Raw genomic sequence first — 26408 nt, forward strand, 5'->3', positions numbered from 1 at the left:
CTCCCCCTGTGGGGATCGGCTGACATTTCAAATTGACCCTTCTACGCCCATGGATATCTGCTAACATTGGAAATTGATCTCCCTCCAACTGTGGGGATCTGCTGACATTAACAATGAATATTCCTACCCCTATTGCGATCTGATAGCATTGAAAGTGGATATTCCTACCCCAGTGGGGATCTGCTGACATTGGAAATTGATCTTCCTCCCCCATGGGGATCTGCTGAGATTGGAAATCAATCTACTCACCCTGTGGGATCTGTTTAAATTGAACATAGAACTGCCTCCTGCCATGGGGATCTGTTGACATTGGAAATTGATCTCCCTCCCCCGCCCCATGGGAATCTGCTGACATTAGAAATAAATCTTCCTTCCCCATGGGGATCTGTTGCCATTAGAAATAAATCTCCCCCCCCGCCATGGGGATCTGCTGACATTGAAATTGATCTCCCCCCCATGGGAATCTGCTGACATTGGAAACTCATCTCCCCCCCCCCCCCCCCCCATGGGGACCTATTGAGATTGAAAATGATCTGCCTAGGGATATGGCAACATTGGTAACGGATTTCCTCCCCCCGCCGCCATGGGGTTCTTCTGACATTGGAAATAGATCCCCCCATGGGGTGCTAATGGATGTCCCTCCCCGAGCGTGCATCTGCCAATATTGTAAATGGATCTTTCTACCCCATGGGGATCTACTGACGTTAGACATCGATCTTCCTACCCCTATGAGGATCTGCTGACATTGGAAATGAGACTTTTTGAAATCGATACCCGCCCCCACCCCCACAATGGGGAACTACTGACATTGGGATATGATTTGCCTCTCCCTATGGCATCTAGACAGTGTCAAAGGTTCCACCATGGTGATGTATTGACATTGGAAATTGATCTTTTTACCCCTATGGTAAAATATATCTCTATAGTAGTGAACTCGCCAACATTGAGGACATTTAAAAGTTTATTGGATAAGCATATGGATGATAATGGCATAGTGTAGGTTAGATGGCCTTTAGTTTTTGACTTCCCATGTCGGTGCAACATCGTAGGCCGAAGGGCCTGTACTGCGCTGTATCGTTCTATGTTCTATGGGGATCTGCTGGCATTGTAAATAAATCTGGTTCCCTTTATTGGGACATTGATCTTCCTCCCCCTATTGGGATCTGATGACGTTGGAAATTGATCTTCCTCCCCCTGTAGGGATCTGCGGATATTGGAAATTTATCTTCATCCACCCTAGAGGAAATACTGACATTGGGGGAAATAATCTTCATCTGCATGGGGATGTACCAATATTGGAAACTGATCTCCCCAATGGTAACTAATGACATTGGAAATTGACCTTCCCCTCGCCACCACTGACATTGCAAATGGATTCCCCATGGGGATCTGGTTTTTGAGATGGATCTTGCTCCCACTATGGGAATCTGCTGACATTGTAAACTCATCTCCCGTGTGGATCTACTGGCATTTGGAAATAGACCATGTCCCGTGGGAATAGACTGACATTTGGATCTGGATCTTCATCCCCCTATCGGGGGCTACTTACATTGAAAGTGGATCTCCTCATGGGGACCTGCTGGAATTGGATCTGGATCTTTCTCCTCTGATGGTGTCACCGATCCTGCCCTCGCCTTCCCAGCTACGACGTTGCGGGCTCCCCGTTTCTGATTGGCTGCAGCAACCTCTGTTCCTGATTGACTGCCGCGCTCTGTTTCTGATTGGCTGCGGCGATCTGTACCCCTGATTGGCTGCCGCGCCATCTGTCTCTGATTGGCTGCTGCGCTCGCTGTCTCTGATTGGCTGCCGCGCTCTCTGTCTCTGATTGGCTGCCACGCTCTCTGTCTCTGATTGGCTGCCGCCCTCTCTGTCTCTGATTGGCTACCGCGCTCTCTGTCTCTGATTGGCTGCCGCGCTCTCTGTCTCTGATTGGCTGCCGCGCTCTCTGTCTCTGATTGGCTACCGCTCTCTTTGTCTCTGATTGGCTGCTGCGCTCTCCATCTCTGATTGGCTGCTGGACTTTATCGGTGTTTGAATAAAGTTGGATTGAGGGGCGGGGCCGCATCTGCGCAGTGAGCGGAGGGAAGATGGCGGAAAGTGACTGGGACACGGTGACGGTGCTGAGGAAGAAAGGGCCGAGCGCGGCGCAGGCCAAGAGCAAGCAGGTACCGATAGGTTCCCCGGGGTGGACCGGGGACCGGCGGACTGGGGACCATTGGGCAGGATCTCTCCTCCGGCCCAGTGTCTCGGAGTCAGCCGCTCTCTGCTCTCTCTCCCTGCTCCATGTGTTTATGAGCCTTGGGTCCCATTCCCATTGGGCAGCTGTCTGTGCCCCTGTGTATTGACTCTCTGCTCCCGGTGTCGGGGGAACAGCTTGTTTTCCATTTCTGGGGCCTGGTTACAGCAGTCTCTCTATCACCTGTCCCGGGTTCAGTTTCTGCTGCTGAGATTTGTTGCTGTAATGACAGTAATGACCCTCCCCATTGCTGATATCAAACACGTCCAGGACAGCTGCAGCACGGGGCTCAGCTGCCAAGGCTGGAACCTCTGCAGATCTCCTAAACTTCACCAACTCTTTCCTCCTTTTAACGCCTGTCTTAAACATTCACAATTTTGAAGCTTTTGGACAACTATTATGATTCTACGCAGTCCCTATCAAACACTTCCAGGACAGATACAGCATGTGGGGTATATACATAGTAAAGATCACTTAATGATGTCTGGTTACAACACCAGTCTTCAGTGCCCTCTCTGTCAGCGATAGTTTTGTTTGGTGACCCCATGCCCAATGGGGAGCTGAATGGAGATGTCCACGGGCTTTGTTCCATTAAACTGTGACGATGGGTAAATTGAGCACTCACCGACTGTATATCATACATTCATTTGTACCGTAGTCACTGTTGGGGGCAATAGAACACTTCCTGAAACTTGGTGAATTCTTCATCTATTGCATCAGCCTGTGCATTCATAATTCTACACCTCAGTCATGTACTGCACTATAATGATAGGCCCGTACCAACAATAGTCTACTCCAGTATTCTACAGTGACTGACTTGTTCCCACCAGTACTGTATCCCAGTGTTACACAGTGACAGACCCATCCACACCAGTACTTTACCCCAGTGTTATACAATGACAGACCCATCCCCACCAGTACTGTACCCCAGTGATATAGTGACAGATCTGTCCCCACCAGTACTGTACCCAGTGTTATGCAGTAACAGACCTGTCCCCACCAGTACTGTACCCCAGTGTTATACAGTGACAGACCTGACCCCTTAAAAACTGTACCCCAGTGTTATACAGTGACAGAACTGTCCTCACCATACTCTACCCCAGTGTTATACAGTGACAGACCCATCCCCACCAATACTATATGCCAGTGTTAGACAGTGACAGACCTGTCTCTACCAGTAATGTACCCCAACGTTGTGCACTGATGGACCTTGGTGGGTGTGGATTGATTGGATAGCTGTTCCAGTATGAATTTGGGAATATTCAAGGGTTTGGGGAGTAAGATGAGTGAGAATGTACATTGTCAGAGATGCAGTAAGTGGTCTATTACTGTGTTGTAAGACTCAAGGTGACAGGGCAGGCGGGGCGAGCAGTTAATAACTCGTATGGTGTTCTGGGCTTTATTAGTAGAGAGCACAAGGTGATACTGAAGTGAGGTGTACACCTCAGCTGAAATATTGTGTACAATTTTGGGCTCCACAGTCTAGGAAGGATGTGAACACATTGGAGAGGTTTAGAGTCATAGAAGTTACAATGCAGAAGGAGAATATTCGGCCCATCGAGTCTACACCGGCTCTTGGAAACAGCACCCTACTTAAGCCCGCATCTCAAACATCTCCCCGTAGCCCAGTAACCCCACCTAACCTTTTTTTTTGTGCACTAAGGGGCAATTTTAGTATGGCCAATCCACCTAATGTGCACATCTTTGGATTGTGGGAGGAAACCGGAGCACCTGGTAGAAGCCCACGCACACATGGGGAGAAAGTGCAAACTCTACACAGGCAGTCACTCGAGGTCGGAATTAAACGCAGGACCCTGGAGCTGTGAGGCAGCAGTGCTCACCAGTGTGTCACCGTGCTGCCCTGAAGAATGGTTTCAGAGATGAGAAACTTCAGTTATGAGGATAGATTGGAGTGTTTGGGACTGTTCTCCTTGGAGAGAAGAAGGTTGAGTGGAGATTTGATTGAGGTGTTGAAAATCATGAGGGATTGTGAACAGAGTAGATAGGGAGAAACTTCCCACTCGCAAAAAGATTGAGAACGAGAGGGCACAGATTTATAGTGATTTGCAAAAGAAGCAAGTGTGATGTGAGAAAATAACTTTACGCACAGCGAGTGGAATGCACAGCCTGGAAGTGTGAACCAGTCCGGTTCAGTCGAGACTTTCAAGAGGGCATCAGATGAAACAGTGAGCAGGGTTTCAGGGGAATGGCACTAAAGTCATGATGCTCGTTTGGAGACCATGTGCAGACACGATGGGCCGAATGGCCACCTCCTGCTTCGTAACAATTCTGTGATTCTATAAATAGATTTAAACAATTGTTGGTGAAAGGAGTGAGTTTTTCATGTCACAGGGTTTCTTTTACCAGGAATGAATTCACAGCTTGACTTTGCATTCTCTGTTCTTTCCTAGGCAATCACATCGGCCCAACGCAGAGGAGATGATGTGGAGACTACAAAGAAATGTGAGCATCTTTTTCTGAATCCTGCCAAGTTCACAATCCAGCCAAGAAACAGGCTGCATTGTTGAGAGGTGTTGGCTGTTTCTTCTTTCTGACCCATCTTGCTCTCTGAGACACGAGCTGTTGCATCAAGATTGTATTTCTTCATCTGCGATCCTAGACTCTGAGGGTTATAGAGCTTTTACAGCAGAGAAAGAGGCCCTTCGCTCCATCGTGTCGGTGCTGCCCATCAAACACCTATAATCGAATCCCATTTTCAAGCACTTTATCCGTAGCCTTGTGTGCGATGGCATTCCCAGGCTCATCTAAATGCTTCTTAAATGTGTGAGGATTCCCGCTTCTACCACACTCTGGGTGAAAACCTTTTCCTCAAATCCCTTCTAAATCTTAAAGCATGCTCCCTGGTTATTATTTTTTGGATACTAAGGGGCAATTTAGCAGGGCCAATCCACCTAACCTGCACATCTTTGGACTGTGGGTGGAAACCAGAGCACCCGGAGGAAACCCACGCAGACACGGAGGAAGTGCAAACTCCACACAGTCACCCAAGACCGGAGTTGAACCTGGGACCTTGGAGCTGTGATGCAGCAGTGCTAACCACTGTGCTACCATGCCGCTCTACTAAGGGGAAAAGTTCAATTCTATCTACTTTGTCTATGTCCCTCGTAATTTTGTGCACCTTGATCCCCCCTCTGCTTTCTCTGCTCCGAGGAAAACAACCCCAGCCTAAGCAGCCTCTCTCTTCATAGCTGAAACGCTCCAGCCCAGGCAACATCCTGGTGAATCTCCTCTTCACCCTCTCCAGTGTAATCACATCCTTCCTGTAGTATAGCGACCAGAACAGCACACAGTACACTAGCTATGTCCTAATGGGTATTTATACAGCTCCATCGGGGGGTTGAATGGGTGGGTGGGTGGGTGGGGGGTTTGGGGGGGGGGGGGGGGGGGGAACCAGAGCATTAGCGTAGAAGGTGTAATAACTGAAGGAGAAATAGAGAACCAAAATAAGAGAACAACATCACCCTCAGGCAGAGCAAAAAAGGTGAAAAGCGTGAGAAGGGAGGTGGTCAATGCAGGACTGAGGGAGTTGTACCTAAATGTGTGCAATATACGGAACAAAGTAAATGAGCTTGTTGCACACATTGAAATTGGCCGGTGCGATGTTGTGGGTATCACAGAGACGTGGCTGCAAGGGGATCAGGGCTGGGATCTATATACCCAAGGATATGTGTCCTATCGAAAGGACAGGCAGATGGGAAAAGGGGGTGGGGCTGCATTGTTAGTAAGGGATGAAGTTCAATTGAAAGAAAGGAACAATATAGGATCAGAAGACATAGAATCTCTGTGGGTAGATTTGAGGAATTGCAAAGGTAAAAAGACCCTGATGGGAGTTATGTACAGGTCCCCTTGTCAGGATGTAGGGTAGATAATAAATCAGGAGATAGAAAAGGCATGTAAAAAAGGCAATATCACAATAATCATTTCATAGAATTTACAGTGCAGAAGGAGGCCATTCGGCCGATCGAGTCTGCACCGGCTCTTGGAAAGAGCATCCTACCCAAGCCCACACCTCCACCCTGTACCCCACCCAACACTAAGGGCAATTTTGGACACTAAGGGCAATTTAGCCTGGCCAATCCACCTAACCTGCACATCTTTGGACTGTGGGAAGAAACCGGAGCACCCGGAGGAAACCCACGCACACACGGGGAGAACGTGCAGACTCCGCACAGACAGTGACCCAAGCCAGGAATCGAACCTGGGACCCTGGAGCTGTGAAGCAATTGTGCTATCCACAATGCTCCCATGCTGCCCTTATGGGGACTCGTGGGGGACTTCAATATGCAGGTGGACTGGGAAAATCAGGTTGATCGTGGATCCCAAGAAAAGGAATTTGTTGAATGTCTAAGATTTTTTTGGAGCAATTTGTGACAGAGCCTACTAGGGAACAGGCAATTCTGGATTTGGTGATGTGTAATGAGGCAGACTTGATTAGGGAACTTGGGCTGAAGGAACCCTTGGGGAGCAGTGACGACAATATGATGGAATTTACCCTGCAGTTTGAGAGGGAGATGTTGCAATCAGATGTAACGGTATTACAAATAAATAAGGGTAACTACAAAGACATGAAGGAGGAGCTGACCAGAGTTGATTGGAGAAGGAGCCGAGCAGGGAAGACAGTGGAACAGCAATGGCAGGGGTTTTTGAGGGTTATTCGGGAAGCACAACAGAAATTCATCCCAAGGAGGTGGAAACATGCTAAGGGGAGGATCTTGTCCTCCCCTTAGCATGTTTCCTCCTCCTTGGGATGAATTTCTGTTGTGCTTCCCGAATAACCCCCAAAAACCCCAAGGCATCCATGGCTAACGAGGGATGTCAAGGACAGCATAAAGGCTAAAGAAAAAGCATACAAGGTGGCGAGGATTAGTGGGAAGCCTTTAAAAGCGAGCAGAGGACAACTAAAAAAGCAATAAGGGGGGAGAAGATGAAGTATGAGTGCAAGCTAGCTAGTAATATACAGGAAGATGGGAATAGTTTTTTTCAATATATAAAAGGTAAGAGAGAAGCAAAAATAGACATTGGACCACTGAAATATGGGGCTGGAGAAGTAATAATAGGAAACAATGAAATGGCAGAGGAACTGAATAGTTACTTTGCATCAGTCTTCACAGTGGAAGACACCAGTGGGATGCCAGAGCTCCAGGAGAACCAGGGGGCAGAGGGGAGTGCAGTGACCATCACTAAGGAGAAGGTTCTGAGGAAACGGAAAGGTCTGAAGGTGGATAAATCACCTGGACCGATGGACTACAGCCCAGTGTTCTAAAAGAGATGGCTGAGGAAATTGTGGAGGCATTGGTGGTGATCTTTCAGGAATCACTGGAGGCAGGAAGGGTCCCAGAGGACTGGAAAGTGGCTAATGTAACACCGCTGTTTAAGAAGGGAGGGAGGCAGAAGACGGGAAATTATAGGCCGGTTAGCCTGACTTTGGTCAATGGTAAGATTTTAGAGTCTATTGTTAAAGATGAGATTGCGGAGTACTTGGCAGTGCATGGTAAAATAGGACTGGGTCAGCCCGGCTTTGTCAAAGGGAAGCCATGTCTGACAAATCTGTTAGAGTTCTTTGAGGAGGTAACAAGGAAGTTAGACAAAGGAGAACCAGTGGACGTGGTTTATTTAGATTTCCAGAAGTCGTTTGACAAGGTGCCACATAGGAGACTGGTAAATAAGTTAAGAGCCCATGGTGTTCAGAGTAAGATCCTGGCATGGATAGAGGATTGGCTGACTGGCAGAAGGTAGAGAGTGGGGATAAAGAGGTCTTTTGCAGGATGGCAGCCGGTGACTAGTGGTGTGCCTCAGGGGTCAGTGCTGGGGCCACAATGTTTTACAATATACATTAATAATCTGGAAGAAGGTACTGAAGGCACTTGCTAAGTTTGCGGATGATATAAAGACCTGTAGAGGAACAGGTAGTATTGAGGAACAGATAAGCTTCAGAAGGACTTGGACAGGCCAGGAGAGTGGGCAAAGAAGTGGCAGATGGAATACAATGTGGAAAAGTGTGGGGTTATGCACTTTGGAAGGAGGAATGGAAGCATTGACTATTTTCTAAATTGGGAAATGCTTGGGAAATCAGAAGCACAGAGGGACTTGGGAGTCCTTGTTCAAGATACTCTTAAGGCTAATGTGCAGGTTCTGTCGGCAGTTAGGAAAACAAATGCAATGTTAGCATTTGTGTCGAGAGGGCTAGAATACAAGATCACGGATGTACTTCTGAGGCAGTATATGGCTCTGGTCAGACCCCATTTGGAGTATTGTGAGCAGTTCTGGGCCCCGTATCTAAGGAAGTATGTGCTGGCCTTGGAAAGAGTCCAGAGGAGGTTCACAAAAAGATCCCTCGAATCAAGAGTTTGTCGTATGAGGAACGGTTGAGGTCTTTACTCGTTGGAGTTTAGAAGGATGAGGGGGGGGATCTTATTGAAACTTGCAGGATACTGCGAGGCCTGGATAGAGTGGATGTGGAGAGGATGTTTCAACTTGTAGAAAAACTAGAAGCAGAGGACACAATATCAGACAAAAGGGAAAAACCTTTAAAACAGAGATGAGGAATTTCTTCAGCCAGAGGGTAGTGTATCTGTGGAACTTTTTGCCGCAGAAGGCTGTGGAGGTCAAATCACTGCGTGTGTGTAAGACCGAGATAGATAGGTTCTTGATTAATAAGGGGTTATGGGAGGAGGCAGGAGAATGGGAATGAGAAAAATATCAGCCATGATTGAATGATGGAGCAGACTCGATGGGCCCAGTGGCCTCTCTGAACACAGGATTAGTCCCGAGGAACTGGAGGGTTGCAAATATGATGCCGTTTTTTAAGAAAGGGGGTAAAGAATAACCAGGAAACTACAGACCTGGCAGCTTGACATCAATCGTGGGAAATTGATGAAGGCCATAATATGAGATGAGATAAATATACACTTGGGAAAGAAATAGGTTGATGCTAAAAAGTCAACATGGCTTTGTCAAGGGCAGGTCATGTCTGACAAATTTAATTGAGTTCTTTGACAAGGTGACACAGGCAGCGGATGAAGGTGGTGCCGTGGAAGTTGTATATTTGGACTTTCGGAAAGCATTTGATGCGGTGCTTCATGGAAGATTGGTTCGCAAATTAAAAATGTTTGGGATTGATGGATTAGAAGTTGGCCAAGAGATAAGTAACAGAGTAGGTATGGATGGGCATTTCTCAGACTGGAGACGAGTTGAAAGTGGTGTTCCCCAAGGCTCAGTGTTGGGACCCTTGCCTTTTCTGATTTATGTAAATGATTTGGAGATGGGTGTAACATTTTCAGATGATACTAAGTTAGGGGGAATAGTGAATTGTGAGGATGACAATTTGGCCATTTGGGCAGAAACCTGGCAGATGAACTTGAATGCAGCGAAATGTGAGGTTGGTTGAAACATGGGGACACAATATAGGCTCAATGGTACAACTTTGAGGGGGGTTAGTTCAGTGGCAGAGCGACCTCGGGGCTCAAGTGCATAGTTGTCTAAAGGTGGACAGGCAAGTGGAAACAATTGTTAAGAAGGCTTAGAGCTTATTAATGGAGGCATTAGAGTATAAAAGCAAGGAAGTGATGCTGCACCTCTGCACATCATTGGTCAGACCACATTGGAGTATTGTGTTCAGAAGGGCAGCTTATTTAAGGAAGGATGTTAAAGCCCTGGAGAGAGTGCAGAGGGGATTTACTAGAATGATGCCAGGAATGAGGAATTTTAGATACAAGGAAAGATTGGAGAAATTGGGCTTGTTCTCCTTGCAGCAGAGAAGATTCAGAGGAGACCTTATTCTGAACACTTTTGACAGGGTAAAGAAGGATATTCTGTTTCCACTGGCTGGTCTGGCAGTGACTAGAGGTCACAATTTCAAGATGGTCAGCAAGAGAGCTCGGAGTGAGTTGAGGAGAAACTTCTTTACTCGGAGAGTTGTTGGGATTTGGAATGTGCTGCTTAGGAGAGTGGTGGAGGAGGTTTCAAAAGAGAGCTGGGTACATATTTGAAAGTGATGAATTCAGAGAGTTACGGAGATAGGGCTGGGGAATGGGACTAGCTGTATAGTTCTTTTGGGAGCTGGTGCAGACACGATGGGCCGAATGGCCTCCTGTGCTGTAAATAACAAACTAACAAAAAATGCTTTTGCCCTTTATGTGACTACATGGACTTTCAAAAGACCTTTTAATAAGTTGACTCTTGACTAAGTAACGCTGATTTATGATAACGATCAGGAGTTGATAGTGGGTAATATTTTGGATTGTAACTTTCTGGATTGTCTGTTCTGTGTTGTTTAATCTCAGCAATGACCTACATCTAGGGAAGGGAGGAAATATTAGTCAGGATTCCTCTCGGCTCTGATCATCGTTCTGCTCTTGCAGGCAGGTTATGACCAGGCAGATGCACTGCAATCGAGTATTGCAAAACAGATGGGATAATAATACATTTAATACCTCAACCATGTGTAAATTCTCTTTTAGATCCCTCATCAGCCTCGCGCCTGCTATAACCACACTTTTACTATTTATATGATTGTAGAAGACTTTGGGATTCCCCTTTACTTTGGCTGCCAGTATTTTCTCACACTCCCTCTTTGCTTCCTAATGTGTCTTCTCCTCCCCTCTGAACCTTCTGTTTTCCTCTTGGTTGTCACTGTATTATCTACCTGACTCCTGGTTCTAAGCACATTTTTTTCTTCCTTATCTTAATTTCTGTCTTCTTTCTCATCCAAGAGCTCTGGATTTGTTTGCTCTACCTGTGTCTGGAACATTTTTGTTTTGAAGGTAGCCCATTGTTCAGCTGCAGTTTTCCCCATCAACCTTTCATTTCAGTCTAACCAGCCCAGCCCATTCTTGCTCCCCACCCAGTGAATTGTTTTTACTCTGGATTGCCTGTTGTTCTCTTCTATCATCATCCTAAACCTTACAATACAATAAGAAGTCTTACAACACCAGGTTAAAGTCCAACAGGTTTGATTCAAGCACGAGCTTTCGGAGCACTGCTCCTTCCTCAGGTCAGATTCACCTGAAGAAGGAGCTGCGCTCCGAAAGCTCGTGTTTGAATCAAACCTGTTGGACTTTAACCTGGTGTTGTAAGACTTCTTACTGTGCTCACCCCAGTCCAACGCCGGCATCTCCACATCATTACAATACAATGGTCACTGTCTCCTAAATGTTCCCAACTGGCACTTGGTCTACTTGGCCCACCCCATTTCCAAGAACCAGTTCCAGCAGTGCATCCTTTCTTGTTGGACTGGACACAAACTGCAGTAGAACATTTTCCTGCATCAATCTAGGAAATGTCTCTCTCCGCCCTTTGCACTATCACTGTCCCAGTCTACATTTGGGTAATTAAAGTCCCCCATTAAAACTACTCTATACTCTTTGCTTCTCTGTCATTTCCCTGCAGATTTCTTCTACATCTTTCTCACTAACTGGAGGTTTATAGACTACTCCGAGCAATGTTATTATACCCTTTTTGCTCCTTAGCTCGAGCCAAATTGATTCTGTCTTTGAATCCTCTGGGATATTCTCTTTCTCCAGCACAGCAATGCTCTCCTGAACCACCTCTCCCCCTTTCCTATCTTTTCTAAACACCTTGTGTCCAGGAATATTGAACACCCAGTCCTGACCTTCCTTGCGCCAGGTCTCTTATCACCATCCTGTCTCCTCAATGATATCGGTGCCTGTGACACCCAAATCTTATTGACTACACTCCCTCCATTGACACACACATGCACAGCAACCCTGATTTAGATGTCATTACTTTCTCCTGTACTCTAACTTCACATATTAACTAACTTTTCTCCAGTACGATCTGACCCTCCCAGTATTTTCAGCACCCCGGTATTCCCCTCTAATATTTCCTCTTGGTTCCCACACCCCTGCCGAGTTAGTCAAGATCACAAAAATACACAATTCTGTGTGTGGAGTTTGCGGAATGCAAATCAACTGCACGGTAGCACAGTGGTTAGCACTGTTGCTTCACAGCGCCAGGGTCGCAGGTTCGATTCCCGGCCTGAGTCACTGTCTGTGTTGTGTCTGCACGTTCTCTCTCTGCGTGGGTTTCCTCCGGGTGCTCCGGTTTCCCCCCACAAGTCCCGAAAGACGTGCTGTTAGGTAATTTGGACATTCTGAATTCTCCCTCAATGTACCTGAACAGGCGCCGGAATGTGGCGACTAGGGGCTTTTCACAGTAACTTCATTGCAGTGTTAATGTAAGCCTGCTTGTGACAATAAAGATTATTATTATTACATTTCCTACATTTCAGCTGTGTCTGCACTCAAAGTAGGTAATTGATTGTAAAGCATCTTGGGATGTCTGCTGATCACTCAAATACGCGGTAAATTCTATAAATGGCTGTGAGGTACCCTGAACTATGTCCATGGGTACTTGCTGCAGATTTAATAGTAGTTCAGGAGTCACATGCAACAGCTTGTTTGTGTCCAGTTTTTGAAAGCGTTGACTTCTTAATATGAAATACCTTTACTGAAATGATCCAGTGCATTAGCTTGGAGAATAGGTGTCTAATTGTCAAATGAATGTCAATATTGACACGGATAAGGTGGGAAGAACGGGGACTGTTTCCCAAGCGTACTGTTGGGCAAGAGGAAACTGAGTAGAGTTGTGAAGGAGTCTCGAGATTCACGTTCAACTTGTGCAAAGTCTTGGGGAGACCATGCTTGCAGTAATTTGTATAGTCTATTCTCCATATCACAAAAATGATTTGCAGGGGTGGTAGCAAAGCTGAAAGATTATAGAATTTACAGTGCAGAAGGAGGCTGTTGGGACCATAGAGTCTTCAACGAGCACCCTACTGAAGCCCATGTATCTACCCAACCCCCGTATCCCCCACTTAACGTTTATTTGGACACTAAGGGCAATTCAGCATAGCCAATCCACCTAACCCGCACACCTTTGGACTGTGGGAGGAAACCAGAGCATCTGGAGGAAACCCACTCGGACACTGGGCAAGCTCCACACAGACACCCAAGTCCAGACTTGAACCTGGGTGCCGGTGCTGTGAGGCAGTGGTGCTAACCACTGTGCAGAGTGATTGCCAAGAGGGTCTGCACATACTGGGGCTATTTGAAAAGGAAAAAGCTGCAAGTGACCTATTGGAAATGGGTTAAGGTTTTGAGAGAGTTTGACAGGGTAGATGCAGAGACGATCCCATTTGTGAAGAAGCTTAAACAGACGATAACTAACATAAGGCAGTTATTAATAATTCAGTAATTCTTTACTGAGAAAAATGATTTGAATATGTAACTCACTCCCATAGTGAGTGCCTGGGGTGAGCCCTGGAGTTTGGACAGTGTAAAGCTCTTATTGGTAACCCAAATGTCCCTGCCCTGGGAGTGTTGAATGGGTCAGAGTGCTTTACGCTGTAGTGAACCTGATGTTTCCCAGTCGAAGGAGCGTTTGATGCATGTCGATTGATGATCTTTCATAATAGTAGAATCTCTACAGCGCCGTTTGGCCCATCGAGTCTGCACAGACCCTCTGAAAGGGCACCCCACCTAGGGTCAGCCTATACCCATAACCCCACCTACCTTTTGGACACTAAGGAGCAATTTAGCATGGCCAGTCCACCCAACCTGCACATCTTTGGGCTGTGGGAGGAAATCTGAGCACTAGGAGGAACCCCACGCAGACAGTCACCCGAGGTCAGGCTTGAACCCGGGCCCCCGGCGCTGCAAAGCAGTGGTGCTAACCACTCCGCCACCGTGCCGCCCACAAAGATCTCAACTCGCCAGTCTTCCTGCTTGAACTTGTGCAAATTGAGCAAACACTAACTGAGTGAGGGATGACTTTGTGCTTTGTTTTACGCTCAGGGTCTGCAGGACAAAACAAGCAGCACACAATCACTAAGAACACTGCAAAACTGGACCGGGAGACGGAGGAATTGCATCACGAGCGAGTGTCGCTTACTGTTGGCAAACTGATCCAGCAGGGCCGACAGAGTCTCGGAATAAATCAAAAGGAGCTGGCCACAGTGAGTACACAGTGTAGGGCCCACTGACACCCTGGAAATCATTTCCTTTTATTCTGTTAATTTCACTGTGCAGTGGAATCTTTGGGGAGGGGGCAGTGGTCAGGATTTATTCCATTGTGCGGTTGTCAGGGTTCACTTTGGTTATGAGGGATGGGTGTCGGAGTGTGATTTGGGGTTTGGAGTTTGCATGTTCCCCATTGGGATTGGGACAGGATAGAGTAGAGCAACTTCTCTCTGTAATTTCTCCGGGAACAATCTCTCAGGGATGTCCTTACGCTGGTATGTTTTCACATTAAGCGAAGCTCACCCTACAAAGCAAAACTCAAGAGTGCAAGAAGTAGATCACTTTCCAGTCTAACCTGTTGCTGGTTTCTTTTCTCTTCAGAGAATCAGTGAAAAGCCCCAGGTCATTGCTGATTATGAATGTGGAAAGGCCATTCCCAACAACCAGGTCCTTGGCAAGATTGAAAGAGTACTCGGTGAGTCAACGGTGCCTCATCTCTGTAGTGGTTACCTGCCCGATAGCTTGGGTGGGTAGCTGGGCCACACATGCCAGGAAGGCACCTCCCACCCTCCTGGCAGTCAGCTGGTCTCAGAAGGTTGGTGGTTTGGTGCAGTAGTTTCCCGCTTCTGTTTCTGATGTTGGTTTTTCCTAGTTTACGTTCACAGCCTCCGTTGTGGATTCTGTTCAACTACCTGAAGATATAAGAATGAAACTAAACAAATAGCCTGGCAGGGACCTTAGACCATAAGACCATATGACATAGGAGCAGAATTAGGGACTCGGCCCATCGAGCCTGCTCCGCCAAGAACCTGTCTATCTTGGTCTTAAAGACACACCGTGATTTGGCCTCCATAGCCTTCTGTGGCAAAGAGTTACACAGATTCACCATCCTCTGGCTGAAGAAATTCCTCCTCCTCTCTGTTTTAAAGGATCTCCCTCTAGTCTGATATTGTGTCCTCTGCTTCTAGTTTTTCCTACAAGTGGAAACATTCTCTCCAAGTCCACTCTATCCAGGCCACGCAGTATCTTGTAAGTTTCAATAAGATCCTCCCACATCCATCTAAACTCCAACGAGTACAGACCTAGAGTCCTCAACCGTTCCTCATACGACAAACTCTTCATTCCAGGGATCATTCTTGTGAGCCTCCTCTGGACCCTTTCCAAGGCCAGTACATCCTTCCCACAATACTCCAAATGCCCACAATACTCCAAATGGAGTCTGACCAGAGCCTTGTATAGCCTCAGAAGTACATCCCTGGTCTTGTATTCTCGCCCTCTCGACATGAATGCTAACATTGCATTTACCTTCCTAACTGCCGACTGAACCTGCACGTTAACCTTGAGAGAACCGTAAACAAGGACTCCCAAGTCCCTTTGTGCTTCTGATTTCCTAAGCATCTTCCCATTTAGAAAATAGTCTATTCCTCTATTTCTCCTTCCAAAGTGCATAACCTCACACTTTTCCACATTGTATTCCATCTGCCACTTCTTTGCCCACTCTCCTAGCCTGTCCAAATCCTTCTGAAGCCCGCCTGCTTCCTCAATACTACCTGCCCCTCTACAGATCTTTGTATCATCTGCAAACATTGCAACTGTGCCTTCAGTTCCTTCCTCCAGGTCATTAATGTATTTTGTGACAAGTATTGGTCCCACCACCAACCCCTGAGGCACACCACTAGTCACCGGCTGCCATCCTGAAAAAAGACCCCTATATCCCCACTCTCTGCCTTCTGCCAGTCAGCCAATCCTCATCCATGCCAGGATCTTGCCCTGTACGCCATGGAGTCTTAACTTATTTAACGGTCTCCTATGGGGCACCTTGTCAGCCCTGCAAAGTCCCAATCACTAACATAGAACATAGAACATAGAACGATACAGCGCAGTACAGGCCCTTCGGCCCACAATGTTGCACCGACATGGAAAAAAAAACTAAAGGCCATCTAACCTACACTATGCCCTTATCATCCATATGCTTATCCAATAAACTTTTAAATGCCCTCAATGTTGGCGAGTTCACTACTGTTGCAGGTAGGGCATTCCACGACCTCACCATTCTTTGCGTAAAAAACCCACCTCTGACCTCTGTCCTATATCTATTACCCCTCAATTTAAGGCTATGTCCCCTCGTGCTAGCCACCTCCATCTGCGGGAGAAGGCTCTCGCTGTCCACCCTATCTAACCCTCTGATCATTTTGTATGCCTCTATTAAGTCACCTCTTAACCTTCTTCTCTCTAACGAAAACAACCTCAAGTCCATCAGCCTTTCCTCATAAGATTTTCCCTCCATACCAGGCAACATCCTGGTAAATCTCCTCTGCACCCGTTCCAAAGCTTCCACGTCCTTCCTATAATGAGGCGACCAGAACTGTACGCAATACTCCAAATGCGGCCGTACTAGAGTTTTGTACAACTGCAACATGACCTCATGGCTCATTACATCTTGTGTAATGGCCCTGGGAGTCCTCATCGTTAACTCCTGACCCCATGAAGTCTCATGGCATCAGGTCAAATGTGGGCAAGGAAATCTCCAGTTCACCACCACATTAACAAATTAGACCATTTCACAATAATTTGGAAACAGACAGATCGGAAAAGGAGGAGTGGTAGCCCTAATAGTAAAGGATGACATCAGGACATTGGATGAAAGGATCTGGCCTCACGTTCATGAAGTGGGATCACTGTGGGTGGAAATTAGGAATAGTAGGAGTCCGAAAACAGGGGGGGGGGGGGGGGGGGGGAGAGAGAGGAATGGGGCAAGTTATGGGTCCCCTAACAGCATTAAACAAGAAATTATTGGAGCTTGTAACAAAAGAAATAATTATGGGGGACTTTGTGGTATGGGGCAATCAATTTGGCAAGAATGGTCCAGAAGATGAGCTTGTAGAATGATTTTGTGGAAGTTTCTTGGAGCAATGCGTTGTTGAACGTGATGATCAACCACGATCATAACAATTGGTGGAGCAGGCTTGAAGGGCTGAATGGCCTTCTCGTGCTTCTATTTTCTATGTTTCTATGGAACTGACCAGGGATCTATGTGTAATGAAGCATGTTAATTGCGATGTCATAATAAAACAATCAACTGGGAAATCGTGATCATAATACTTTTGAATTTCCTGGTGAGGTAATACATTCCAAACACAAACACTAATCTTAAACAATAGCGCTTAACCTCGGTATGGGTGGAGAAATGGCGAAGGTTAATTGGATTACTCGACTAAAAGATAATGGCTATAAACGAACAGCAGGAAACATTTAAAGAAACAATTCAAAATATTCTACAAAAATACATTCCATTGGAAAACAAAATCCCAACTGGAAATACCCATCTGTGACTCACTCGGAGTTAACGATAGTATTTGGGGCCTCACGGTAGCATGGTGGTTAGCATCAATGCTTCACAGCTCCAGGGTCCCAGGTTCGATTCCCGGCTGGGTCACTGTCTGTGTGGAGTCTGCACGTCCTCCCCGTGTGTGCGTGGGTTTCCTCTGGGTGCTCCGGTTTCCTCCCACAGTCCAAAGATGTGCGGGTTAGGTGGATTGGCCATGCTAAATTGCCCGTAGTGTAAGGTTAATGGGGGGATTGTTGGGTTATGGGTATACGGGTTACGTGGGTTTAAGTAGGGTGATCATTGTTCGGCACAACATCGAGGGCCGAAGGGCCTGTTCTGTGCTGTACTGTTCTATGTTCTATTAAGGAGCAATAATGGAAGAAACTCAATGGAGAGAAATCTGACATATCCCTGGGATCTGATGGCCTACACCTAGGGTTCTAAAAGAGCTGCAAAGATAGTCGATGCATTGAATATGATTTTCCAAATTCCTTACATTTGGGAAGGAATGGAAGTTGGCAAATGGTGCACTGCTTTTCAGAAAACAGTAAACTACAAGCCAGTTAGTCCAACTTCAGTTGTGAAAATTCTGGAATCTTTTATGATTAGAACAAGACTGAGTGTTTTGGATATTCCATCGGTGAATACATTTTGGGCTGGGATAGGCAAAGTTTTGCTCTCTCACAGAATCGAGAAATACACGGAGCGGGTGGGAAAGCCGAGTTGAAACCCAAGGTCAGCCATGATCGTATTGAATGTTCGGGCTGGATTGACAGGCCGTCTGGTCTACTCTTTTTTTTTTTTTGTATACCACTTAGCATGTCCCTCCCCAGCTGATGAATCAGTGCTTCTCTGTGTTGAATACAAATGGGAAGAAGCATTTAGGGTGGCAAGGGCACAGAATGTACCTGGGGTGCGGTCTTCAGTGTCTGATGCCAAGAGTGGCTCGGTAGAATGACTACTGACTGAGCTGGCCGAAGAATATATTTGCCAAACTGAGTCTCTGACCAGTGGGGAGAATTTCAAGAAGTAGGAAAAACCTACTTGACCACATCCACCCCAGTCTACCCATGCAGCAGTCCATGCCAAGAACAGTAGAAAAAAAAGTCCTGTGTTGAGGACGCCCTCCATTATGTTGTGTGGCAGTATTACTGTGCTAATCAGAGATTCCTAACCGAGCAACTCAAAAAACTGGATGTGAGGCCATCAGAGGCAGAACTTTATTTTCCAATGTGATGCCTCATAGCTAATTGTATCTATCACTCTACCATTGCCATCAAGCCGGGGACCAACATGGTTCAGTGATAGAATCATAGAATTTACAGTGCAGAAGGAGGCCATTCAGCCCATCGAGTCTGCACCGGCCCTTAGAAAGAGCACCCTACTTAAGCCTACGCCTCCACCCTATCCCTGTAACCCAGACACCCCATTTAACCTTTGGACACTGAGGGCAATTTATCACGGCACATCTTTGGACAGTGTGAGGAAACCGGAGCACCCGGAGGAAACCCCCACACACGGGGAGAAAGTGCAAACTGCACACACAGTCACCCAAGGCTGGAATTAATCCTGGGTCCCTGGAACTGTGAAGCAGCAGTGATAACCACTGTGCTACCATCATGAAAAGCATTGTGTGTACCCAAAAATGAGATACCAACTGAGTAAAACGGCATGCGTGCTGAACAGCATAGGCAGCAAGCTATGGACAGAGCAAAGCAATTCCACAACCAGTAGATCAGTTCACAGTGCAGTCCTGCCACATTCAGTTGGCAAATGGAGGTGGAGAATTAAATAACTAACTGTAGGAGAGGTTCCGTAAACATTCCCTTTCTCTCAAAAGGTGAAGCTAAAGCATTTACCACCACCTTCAGCCAGAAGTGCTGAGTCACCTGTTCTACCATTCAGTATGATGATTGCTGATCTGCAGTTTAAATTCATATAACTGCCTTTGTCCCAAATCTCTAAACGTTTTGTCTAACTTAAATCAAAAATATTAACAACTGATTGCACATAATTGCATTGTTACAGCACCCTGGGCTAGTGCGCGGTCAATTCCAGTCCCACGTGCCCTGGAGTCGCAACAAAAGTGAATTAAGACCATAAGACATAGGAGTGGAAGTAAGGCCATTCGGCCCATCGAGTCCACTCCGCCATTCAATCATGGCTGATGGGCATTTCAACTCCACCTACCAGCATTCTCCCCGTAGCCCTTAATTCCTTGTGACATCAAGAATTTAACCATTGATTCTTATACAGCCTTTGGCTGCCCAATAATCACAAACACCAGGTTTGTAAATGTAAACACAATTTGTGTTTATTTATAACTAGAACTATTATACGCAGCAGATACAGTTGATTAAATATTAATAAGTACCTAACTCCTACTTTAACTTGTTTCCATACCCTCTCCACACACACACACAGAGGGGTGCGAATGACCCCTCTTTTCTACTCTCTTTGCCTGTTAGCCAATCCTCAAATTATGTGAGCATATTGCCTCCTATTCCACATGCTTTAGTTTTACTAACCAGTCTCTTGTGCGGGTCCTTATCAAAAGCCTTCTGAATTTCCAAGTCCAGTATATCTCCTTTATCATTTATAGAACATAGAACATAGAACAGTACAGCACAGAACAGGCCCTTCGGCCCTCAATGTTGTGCCGAGCCATGATCACCCTACTCAAACCCACGTATCCACCCTATACCCGTAACCCAACAACTCCCCCTTAACCTTACTTTTTGTAGGACACTACGGGCAATTTAGCATGGCCAATCCACCTCACCCGCACATCTTTGGACTGTGGGAGGAAACCGGAGCACCCGGAGGAAACCCACGCACACAGGGGGAGGACGTGCAGACTCCACACAGACAGTGACCCAGCCGGGAATCGAACCTGGGACCCTGGAGCTGTGAAGCATTTATGCTAACCACCATGCTACCCTGCTGCCCCAAATTTATGTTTGTAACATCCTCAAAAAGCTCCAGGTTCATCAAACATGAGTTCCTATTCATGAATCCATGTCAACTCTGCCCATTGAGACCATTATCCACCTGTCCATTTATCGCTACTGATGTCAGGCATCTTCCCTGTTTTCTCTCTCCTTCCTTTCCAAATGACATTTGCTAGCTTCCAATCTGCAGTCACCATTACAGAATCGATAGAATTTTGGAAATTGCTCACCAATGCATCACCACCATAGCTACTTCCAACACTCTGGGATGTCGAATAGCCAGTCCTGGGGACTAAACAACCTTCAGTCCCATTAATTTCTCCAATACAACCTTCTTACTTATACTAATTCCCTTCAATTCCCCATTCTCCCAAGTCCCTTGGATCTCTAACTCTGGGAGATTTCCTGTATCTTCCTCAGTGAAAACAGACACAAAATAATCATTTAATTTCTCTTCTATTTCTCTGTTCCCCGTTATAAATTCTCCCGACACTGCCTCTAATGGACAAACATTTGTTTTAAACAGACACTTCCATTTTACTTACCTACTGAAGCTTTTGCAGTCCATTTTTATTGTTTTTTTGCTAGATTAAATTCCTATTCATTTCTCCTTTATCAGTTTCTTGGTCTTCCTTTGCTGGATTCTTAAAAACCCCCAATCCTCAGATTTACTACTATTTCGGGCAACTTTTCTGGCCTTTTTAAAACATCTTGTACAGTCTTTAAACTTCCTTTGTGAGCCAAGGTTGACTGACTTGCTGACCTAATATATTTAGTGTCTAGTCCTGTCTGATATGAAGCCCATGCCTCAATAGGGACTACTATGTTACACCCTCTAAATTGGGTTTGGATCTGGAGTTCATTAAGTTTGCTCCTGTTACTCTGTGTTTGTATAAAGTATAAAGAACATTAATTTGGGTCACACTCCCTACCCTATCTTTGCGCTCTAATGTTTTACTTGCATTTCTTATTTCTCTCTCCCAGTTTAATTACTTTGCACCTTTTAGTTTGCCCTTTATCTGAAATGCTTAAAGCACAGTTTCTGACCTGTTACTTCATCGTCTTTATTTTGTATGCTTTTGAACCATTATTTTCACTCCCTTTTCCAGTATTGAACCCTACCCCAGCCCCACATTCACAAGTTTGAAGTCCTTGTGACTGCCCGATTTATCTTTTCCAATGGACCCCAGACCCAATCTGGCTCGGGTGGGATCTGTCCCAATTTGTACAGTTCCTTCTGTCCCAGTATTGGTTCCAGTCCCTCATGAAATGTAATCTCACCACTGGATCTTTTGTTTATCTGCGTGCTTCACCTCCCTAATCTTGTTTACCCCTACCCCAATTTGCACGTGGCATAAGCAATAAACCAGAGACCCTTCTGTGTTAATTTAGCTCCAAGCACATTCCAAACAAGATCTCTTGCCTCGGGTTGGTTCCAGTATAGATCACAAGATCTGGATCGTCGTCCTCCTCCTCCCAATGTGCTCTCAAACCAGCTTGAAATGACCTGACAGACAACAAACCATGTGCGCAATCTGGAACAGTCTGGAGAGAGTGCTGCACTGTTAGAGGGACTGTTTTTGCAGATAAGAGGTTAAATTGAGGCCCTTTCTGTCCTCTTGGGTGGGTATACGATTTTTTTCAACCTATTCCAAAGAATTGGGGGGAGATATTTCTGTCCACTATTTATCCCAGAATCAACATCACTAAAAGGAACAGAGAGCATCTGGTCATGATCACATTGCTGTTTGTGGGAGTTTGCTCTGTGCAAATTGGCTGCCACATTCCAGCAATGACTGTACTTCATTGGCTTCAAGTGGTGGTGTTCCCGTGCATCTGCCAGTCTTATTCATGTTGGTGGTAGAGGCACATGTGTGATGAATTTCGAAATATAGTATAGGTTATATCTCTTGCAGTAATATTATTAAAGAAGTTAGGTTAAGGTATCCAGGCTGTGGGTTGGATTCACTGTTTTTGAGACAAAGTGGACGCCAGCGGCTGTGGCGTTTCACGACGGAAAAATCGGCGCCGAACCTTTAGCCATCCTGCGATCGGTGAGGGGCTGGCAGCTGTACCGAGTAAAACTCCCGGCTCCCATGATAAAAACGGCTGGTGCATGCACTGCCACGATCTGCAGCTGCCGAGCTGTGAAACATCGTGGTGGCTGTGCGCGGACCCGACCTGCCAAATACTGCCACCACAGCCAACCCCCACCAGTCCACCCAGCCCTCGTGGAAGTCCCCCCAACCAGCGGCTCACTGTGGTGGAGCTGGACACGGTCCACAGCCGCCACGCCGGGTTGCTGACCACTGAGACCACAAGTGAACCGTGCCCTTGGGAACTCGGCTCATCGGCAGTGGTGAATTGTGGGGGCCTTGGACTCCAGAGGGTCAGGCCCGCTGATGAGATGCCAACGGTGCTTAAACACCATGTAGGGCTGGTTTAGCACAGTGGGCTAAATAGCTGGCTTGCAATGCAGAACAATGCCAGCAGCGCCTGTTCAATTCCCGTACCAGCCTCCCCGAACAGGCGCCAAATTGTGGCGACTAGGGGCTTTTCACAGTAACTTCATTGAAGCCTACTCGTGACAATAAGCAATTAATAATAATAATAATAAGTGGCGAGTGACACATTTATGCAATTTTCGGGGTGCTGGAGAATCCCGCTTTGCCGTCAAACCGGCGCCTACTGAGATTCTGGCGTGAACGCTATTCTCTGCCCAATTGCGTTTTGCGATTTCAGCGTCAGACAAAGGTGACTCCAGCCCTGTGTGTCTGCTAAAGTTGTAATTGAGGAGTCGTAAGAGTGAGATAATTATTGATTTTAACCAATTACTTGGAGATTCTTTTGGAGTGTAGATAATTTGAGGGGTGGTGTTTAGTCCAAGCTAAGCAGGTTATGGAACATAGTGGGATACAGATTATGTAATTAATGGGAGGAGCCAGGTTGGCCTGTAATTTTGCAGTCCGATAAAATATTTTAAGTTTAACAGCATTTGTTTTGCCAAATGCTGTTGGGTTGAGCAGAAGTGTACTGGATCTGCTTTTGAAAGGAACTCTCGCCAACAGTATACACAGCTAAGCAAGTAAACTGGTTTTGTTAACTTTATAAGTGGCATTTGAACTCTTTTGGGGTTGCTTAATTGGAATAAGTGGCAGGTGTAGATAGTAAGTTACCAAGTTTTCCTTCTATTTAAGAATTGTTTAACTGATCATTGTAAAGCTATTTCTTTAATGTTAACGTTTGTTTTAACCTAAGATACGTATTGGTCCGAGCCATTGCTCCTGGGGTGAAGTATCCTTTCCTCACAGATTTACAAAAAGAAAAATTGTTTGGGTTCTCGTCCAGTATCCTAACAAATGTTGGGGTCTGGTCCAGTATCCTTAACCATCCTGTGATTGTGTTGATGCTATATAAACACAAATCTATAACTTCAATATAAGAAGGTGACTCAGCACTAGCTTCACAAGAGCAATAAATGCTGATCGTTTCCTTGGCACTCGCCTCGTGAATGAATAAATAAACCCACCCACCCTGCATTTAAAAAACATTACTTTAAGCAGCAAAGGAGTGTCAGGTAGAATTATTTGGTATTAATCAAACGTTACTTTTTTTTTTCTTTTAAAAGGCCTCAAGCTGCGTGGAAGGGATATTGGACAACCTCTGGAGAAGGGCCCAAAGAACAAATGAGAACAAAGCCTCGAAATCAGTTCTCCCTTTGAACTGGTCTCCTCTGGCTTTGTTCGCAAGTCAGAATGATGTATTGCCAAGCTAAATACAGAAGGGATTGTGACCTGCCCCAGCTGAGTAACTCTAATCAACCTGCTGCCGGCATTCCGTTTCACCCAAAGAAAAGCTTAGTTTCTGATTCCTCGGCATCGTTTTGAATGCAATTAATCTGTAACCAGGGACAGAAGTGTGAAAACTTTTATTTGTGTTAAATCCCCATTCCACAACGGCACTGCCTAAGTGCATATATTATTTCCTCTCACTTTCTCTTTTTTTTTCCCTTCTCCCTGTAAGTTCTTGTAGAAATAAAGTTTAAGCCTTTGGACTTGGTGTCTGATGGTTTTGTGAGTGCTTGCGATGGGAGTAAGGCCACAGCATTGATTCTTTTTTCTTAGCATTTACCTTGATCCCGAGCTTCAGGACCGATCGTTCCAGGACCCAAGCGAGCTACCAACATCCTGCTTTTTCCAGCTCATCTGAGCCTCACATGAAATTGAGAGCCTGCAAGTATGACTTTCTCGCCTTGTCCTGAGGAACAGACTGTGGAAAATTCTAGCAAACCATTTCTCTTTGCATCGAGAGGAGCAAATTGTATTCCCATGGAGGAAAAGTTCAAATTGTTGTGTAACTCTTCCAGTGGGGAAAGAATTGAATGAGATGGTGCGAGACATCCAGGGGTTGCTGAGGTTTGGCAGGATGTTGCCCGGTATGGAGGGCATTAGCTATGAGGTGAAGTTGGATGAACTTGGTTTGACCCCAATGGAGCGACGGAGGTTGAGGGGTGACCTGATAGAAGTCTACAAAATGATGAGGGGCATGGACAGAGTGGATAGTCAGAAGCTTTTTACCCAGGATGGAGGAGTCAGTTACTGGGGGACATAGGTTTATGGTGCAAAGGGTAAAACTTAGAGGGGAATTTTTTACATAAAAGGGTAGGGGGTGCCTGGAACTCACTGCCAGAGGAGGTGGTGGAAGCAGGTACGATGGTGACGTTTAAGGGTCATTAAAGTTTAAGATTAAACAGAGGGATACGGACCCCGGAGGTATAGAAGGTTTCAGGTTAGACGGGCAGTATGGTCGGCGCAGGCTTGGAGGGCCGAAGGGTCAGTTCCTGTGCTATACTTTTCTTTGTTCTTTGTGTTCAGATTGGACCAAAGGTGGTCTTGCAACTTCCTCCACTTCAGATATTTGATCTCAACATGGGAAGCTTCAACCAAATGATCACTTCAGACAATGTGACTGCACTGATGTGTGAGGCTGGTGTTGATGGGAGAGGAGGCTTGGGTGAGTATGCTTCGCTTCAGGTGCTTCAGAGAAACCTTGTCTGTCTGCACAAACTGGGGCATCTTTTATGATCACCTGAAAGGGCTTGATTGAACCTCTCACCTGAAAGGGCTTGATTGAACCTCTCACCTGAAAGGGCTTGATTGAACCTCTCACCTGAAAGGGCTTAATTGAACCTCTCACCTGAAAGGGCTTAATTGAACCTCTCACCTGAAAGGGCTTAATTGAACCTCTCGCCTGAAAGGGCTTGATTGAGCCTCTCACCTGAAAGGGCTTGATTGAACCTCTCACCTGAAAGGGCTTGATTGAACCTCTCACCTGAAAGTCAGCTCTGCTCACAGGTGATCATAGGGTGCAGGGCGAAAGAAATTAGGGCATCACACTGGAGGGCATTCTGTACTCTACATCTGTCATTCCAGGTAATGACAGGCCGAGGAGGGTACCCCACCTGAGCAAAACATTACCTGGGGGAAGAAGGTGCCAAGGAAAGGCAAGGATGACCGTTTGTGTTCTTGTAACTGGACGATTACCTCCCATGTGCCAGGATAGGGACATAATGGAGTGAGTGGGGAAGATCCTCAAAGGGGAGGATGACCCTCTGAAATCATGGTTCATGTTGGAACCCAAGAATTGGGCAGAACAGATTGATTGTAGTCCTTGGGAACCTGAATTGTAGCTCCATTATACAGGAGGCTGAGATTAGTGAAGTCATGAGTAAGGTTTCTGAGTTGCAGGAGTGTACCGGCAGGCAGGAAGGTGGTTTAAAGTGTGTCTACTTCAATGCCAGGAGCATCCGGGATAAGGTGGGTGAACTTGCGGCATGGGTTGGTACCTGGGACTTCGATGTTGTGGCCATTTCGGAGACATGGATAGAGCTGGGA

The 26408-nt window shown here is 46.2% G+C and overlaps 1 protein-coding gene across 2 annotated transcripts; it reads left to right on the plus strand.

Moving 5' to 3' along the window:
* The first annotated feature begins 1998 nt into the window (after nt 1–1998).
* edf1 (endothelial differentiation-related factor 1) lies at nt 1999–24573 on the plus strand. 2 transcript variants are annotated; one of them, XM_038782029.1, is made up of 5 exons: nt 2000–2165; nt 4648–4699; nt 14071–14231; nt 14617–14710; nt 24143–24573. In XM_038782029.1, the coding sequence occupies exons 1-5, from the start codon at nt 2088–2090 to the stop codon at nt 24202–24204; spliced, it is 447 nt and encodes a 148-aa protein (XP_038637957.1). In that variant the 5' UTR covers nt 2000–2087; the 3' UTR covers nt 24205–24573. The 2 variants fall into 2 exon arrangements, with proteins under 2 accessions (XP_038637958.1, XP_038637957.1); XM_038782030.1 differs by lacking the exon at nt 14617–14710 and having other exon boundaries at nt 1999–2165.
* Nucleotides 24574–26408: the final 1835 nt, after the last annotated feature.

The sequence above is a fragment of the Scyliorhinus canicula genome, chromosome 21, assembly GCF_902713615.1.
Source record: "Scyliorhinus canicula chromosome 21, sScyCan1.1, whole genome shotgun sequence".
In the NCBI taxonomy this organism is placed as follows: Eukaryota; Metazoa; Chordata; class Chondrichthyes; order Carcharhiniformes; family Scyliorhinidae; genus Scyliorhinus; species Scyliorhinus canicula.

Coding starts and splice junctions, on each gene's coding strand:
- edf1 (XM_038782029.1), top strand. CDS start 2,088: ATGGCGGAAAGTGACTGGGACACGGTGACGGTGCTGAGGAAGAAAGGG. Junction 2,166..4,647: donor CGCAGGCCAAGAGCAAGCAG/GTACCGATAGGT, acceptor GTTCTTTCCTAG/GCAATCACATCGGCCCAACG. Junction 14,232..14,616: donor ATCAAAAGGAGCTGGCCACA/GTGAGTACACAG, acceptor TTTTCTCTTCAG/AGAATCAGTGAAAAGCCCCA.